The sequence below is a fragment of the Diabrotica undecimpunctata genome, chromosome 11 (assembly GCF_040954645.1).
Source record: "Diabrotica undecimpunctata isolate CICGRU chromosome 11, icDiaUnde3, whole genome shotgun sequence".
Taxonomy (NCBI): domain Eukaryota; kingdom Metazoa; phylum Arthropoda; class Insecta; order Coleoptera; family Chrysomelidae; genus Diabrotica; species Diabrotica undecimpunctata.
The window spans coordinates 6,383,006-6,387,366 of NC_092813.1; the positions used below are offsets into that span (position 1 = coordinate 6,383,006).

The 4,361-nt window shown below is 31.6% G+C and overlaps 1 protein-coding gene across 1 annotated transcript; it reads left to right on the top strand.

The window, feature by feature from the left end:
- The first annotated feature begins 3,231 nt into the window (after nt 1-3,231).
- On the top strand, nt 3,232-3,720 carry LOC140452614 (uncharacterized). Its single transcript, XM_072546933.1, has one exon. It carries the CDS (start codon nt 3,232-3,234, stop codon nt 3,718-3,720), a length of 489 nt encoding a protein of 162 aa, XP_072403034.1.
- The last annotated feature ends 641 nt before the right edge of the window (nt 3,721-4,361 follow it).

Sequence of the window (4,361 nt, forward strand, 5' to 3'; positions counted from 1 at the left end):
CATTTTAAGTCCAGCCCTATTTTTAGTGGCTTTTAATAGCATCATAAATGTAATCAGAGCTCCTATTAAAGCTAGCATTTACGCGGATGATATTGTTATTTACACCAAATCTAATAACCTAGTTTCAGCAACATATATATTACAACTTATGTTAAATCGACTTTAAAATTGGCCATTACAAATGGGATTCAATTTTTCTGCAGAAAAAACTCAATACGTAATGTTTAGTAAAAATAACACTTAACATACAATTAATTTAAGATTAAATGATTTACCTATAAAAAAGTCAATAGAAGTAAGTTTTTTAGGCCTAACTTTCGATAGAAAATTAAATTGGAATGTGCATATTAATAAATTACAACTAGCATGCCAAAACCGGTTAAACATACTTAAAATATTATCTAATAAATTTTGGGGTGCCGACTGTAAAACATTAATTAACCTATACAATCACTTATTAGAAGTAAATTAAATTACGGTTGCATATCTTACGGTGCTGCAAGCAAAACTGCTTTAAAAAAACTAAATAGCATACAATCTACAGCTTTGAGATTAGCACTGGGTACCTTCAGAACTAGTTCTATTAGTAGCTTACAAGTTTTAGCGAGAGAACCACCTCTATATATTAGACGCCAACAATTATCCCTAAAGTATATAGGGAAAATATCAGCACAGAAACAACATCCAGTATTCTCCCAAATTTGCCATCCTAATATTGGTTCTACAAAACCAACTAAAAATAGTACTCCCCTTATAGAACAAATGAAATCTTCTAACTTTGATATGGATAAGCTAAATCGATCTCTACAAGTCAGTTTAAATTTTCCTCCATGGATAATCCAACCACTTACCATTGATTTAACCCTCACAAAATACCCCAAATCAACTACAAATCCGATTTTCATTAAACACAATTTTCAGTGATGCCTCTAAAGCTCATGACGGACATGCTGCTGCATACTACTGTAAATACACTACTCACACTATATCCATACCTACAAACTGCTGCATCCTCACAGGTGAGACCAAAGCCATTTTGGAAGCCTTAATTTTCTTCAAAACGCGTAGTGAGAATAAATGTGTCATTATCACTGACTCATTAAATGATCTCTTAGGTGAAAAAAAATATACGCTACAAATCCAATATTTCGGGCTATAAAAAATGAGATAAATGTAATTCAATCAACTCGAAAAGAAGTAGCATTTATCTGCGTACCGTCGCATGTAGGAATAGCTGGAAATGAGAAAGTGGACAACCTAGCAAACACAAGTCGAATAAACTCACAATACACAACCAAAACAATAAATAACCCATATTCCGATCTCAAAAACCTAATTAAATACCACTGTATAAACATATGGCAAGACTACTGGAAAGATTCAGGAACCAAACTATATGAGATTTATCCCCTTGTGAAGACAATCTTGAATAATCCATCCAATAGAAGGGATCAAGTAATAATTAACCGACTAAGAATTAGACACACTGCACTGACCCATAGATTCTTAATCAACAAAGAACCTTCTCCAACCTGCAGAAACTGTTCTCTCCCATTGATGGTGAAGCATATTCTGATTGACTGCCAGTACCACGAAGAAACAAGAAGAAAATATGGAATCTCAGATGACATCAAAACCACTTTAACCATAAATACTGACCATGTAATAAATTATTTAAAATATTTACGTTCATATACATCTATTTAATGTAAATAAAATGAACTTTTGTGTAGTTACTCCACTAATAACCCTTCGTGGTTTATGTGGATTATATGTTTTTTCTAAAAAAAAAAAATTGGGAATTGATAGTATTAGTTTTGGATTCCCCAAGTTTGTTAATAAGCATACTGTCCTATATACGCAAACTATACTAAATATGAAAGAGTTTTTAGTAATAAGTAAGTGGATAATTTCTATACCGGGTACGTCTATTATTTTATTACTGATGGAAAAAGTATTGATAATTTCATTTGCTAAATAGATGCATACTCCTCCCCCACAACGAGCACCTCTATATCTACAAAATATAGTAAAATTATCAATGTTTACAATAGCATCGGGAATAGAAGAATTAAGCCACGTTTCTGTTAGGAGAATAATGTGAGGTTTTAAAAGTTGAACAGTATACATAAGAAGCCAATCCGTAAATTTTGGTGCAGAATTTTTGTATAATACGTCCAGATTCTTTTGTAACAAATTATCATGAACAATGGAAATTACCCTGTTTTTCATACCCAATACTGTATTATATTTTTGACGAGTGGTGTGGTTTGAAAAGTAATTCATATACCTGCCCGATGCTGTTGGCTTTTACCAAAAATGGTATACTAAGATTTGTCTCGGTTTCAATTGTGAACTGAAGTAGTTCATTAAATGAATAAAACATTTTTAATGTGGTATTGATGTGATAAGACGGAACTGCACATATGATGTCATCGACATATTTATATATAAATGGTAATTCGACAGGTAATTGTGTGGTCACATTGTCTAAGAGATGATCAGTTACAATAATAGCAAAGATAAGACTAATCGGGGAACCTATAGGCGTTTCAAAAATTTGGGAGTAAAATTTTTCATTGAAACTGAAATAAGTGTTATTAAAAATGAACCTGAGAATTAGTTAAAAATTATCTTTAGATAATGTCGTGTAGTCTTTTATAAGGTTCCAATTTGATTCTATAATGTATGTGACCATATTTAGTGGAATGTTTGTAAATACGGTCACGGACATTATAGAATCAAATTGGAACCTTATAAAAGACTACATGACATTATCTAAAGGTAATTGTTTACTAATTCTCAGGTTCATTTTTAATAACACTTATTTCAGTTTCAATGAAAAATTTTACTCCCAAATTTTTGGAACACCTATGGGTTCCCCGATTAGTCCCATCCTTGCTACTATTGTAACTGATCATCTCTTAGACAATGTGATCACACAATTACCTTAGCTTATTAGGAATATTTTGAAACGGAATGGGTACCGTTGTTTTGAAGTTTCAACAACTCAAGAGGTATTAGCCGAGGACAATTTCAAACGCATGGAATTTTGTGAACTGATGATGAATAAACAAAATAATAATGAACATTTTTTAAAAATCATTTTGTTTACCGATGAATCGTTATTTTCGTAAAATCGGAAACATAATCCTTCTATCGTACGATATTGGTCTCGGCATAATAAGCACTTGAGTATTCCAGTACGAACACAATATCTCCAAAAACTTAATGATTTTGACAGGTATTTTAGGGGACTACATCGTCGGTCCATTTTTTATTGATGGTAATTTAACAGGAAATGAATATTTAGAATTGTTGCAAAATCAAAGTATTCCAGCAGTTCAATTGCTTCCTGTCAATTTTGAGGATATTCGGTTTCATCAAGACGGCTGTCCTGCTCACAATACACGAGCAGTTCAAAATTATTTAGAAACCATTTTTGGAAATAAATTAATTTCTTCTCGTGGTACGATCAAGTGGCCTCCCAGATCACCAGACTTATCCCCAAATGATTTTTTTCTTTGGGGATATTTAAAAGCAAGTGTTTATCGACATGGTTTTAAGAGAGCCCGAAATTTAGCGGAATTGAGGGACAAAATAATTCATCTTTGTGGAAGCATTAGACCGGAACTGCTCAGAGATATGAGAGTATCTTTGTACAGATTTGATATTTGCTCTGCAGAAAGAGGCGGAATATTTGAACCTCTCTTACGTTGAATTTTTTTTAATATTAATATTATGTTATTTTTGGAATTCGTTTTTATTTTAATTTTTAGAGGTAGGTTTTTGGCGAATTGGCATGTAGGTACCCCACCTATGTTTCGTTTTTATACTGGCGGCTTGGCGAGATGCGAGATTTTATTATACAATAATTATTGTTTGCGTTTGGTAACGTGCCCACGTGCGCAGCAGTCGAAAAGTATCGACTGGAGAGGGAGTCCAGTCGAACAAATGAAATAATTAAAAACATCGCGACGTTTTATTGATATTTACACTGGGTAATTGCAAATCAGATAATCATTGTATAGTTATAAAATTACTATATTCCGCAAAATAAATTCCAAGTATATATATATATATATATATATATATATATATATATATATATATATATATATGTATAATATATATATATATATATATATATATATATATATATATATATATATATATAAAGTAGTTAGGTATTATTGACTGACACGTTATGTAAAATAAAGTTTTATTTTGAGGTTGCAGTCATTAATAGGGTAGGAAAGTGAAACTCTTTGTTCTTTATCAAGCTTTCGCAAAATTTATTTGCTTCTTCAGGGTATGCTAAAATATGGTATCAGTAAATACAATGAAATTAGAATTAAATA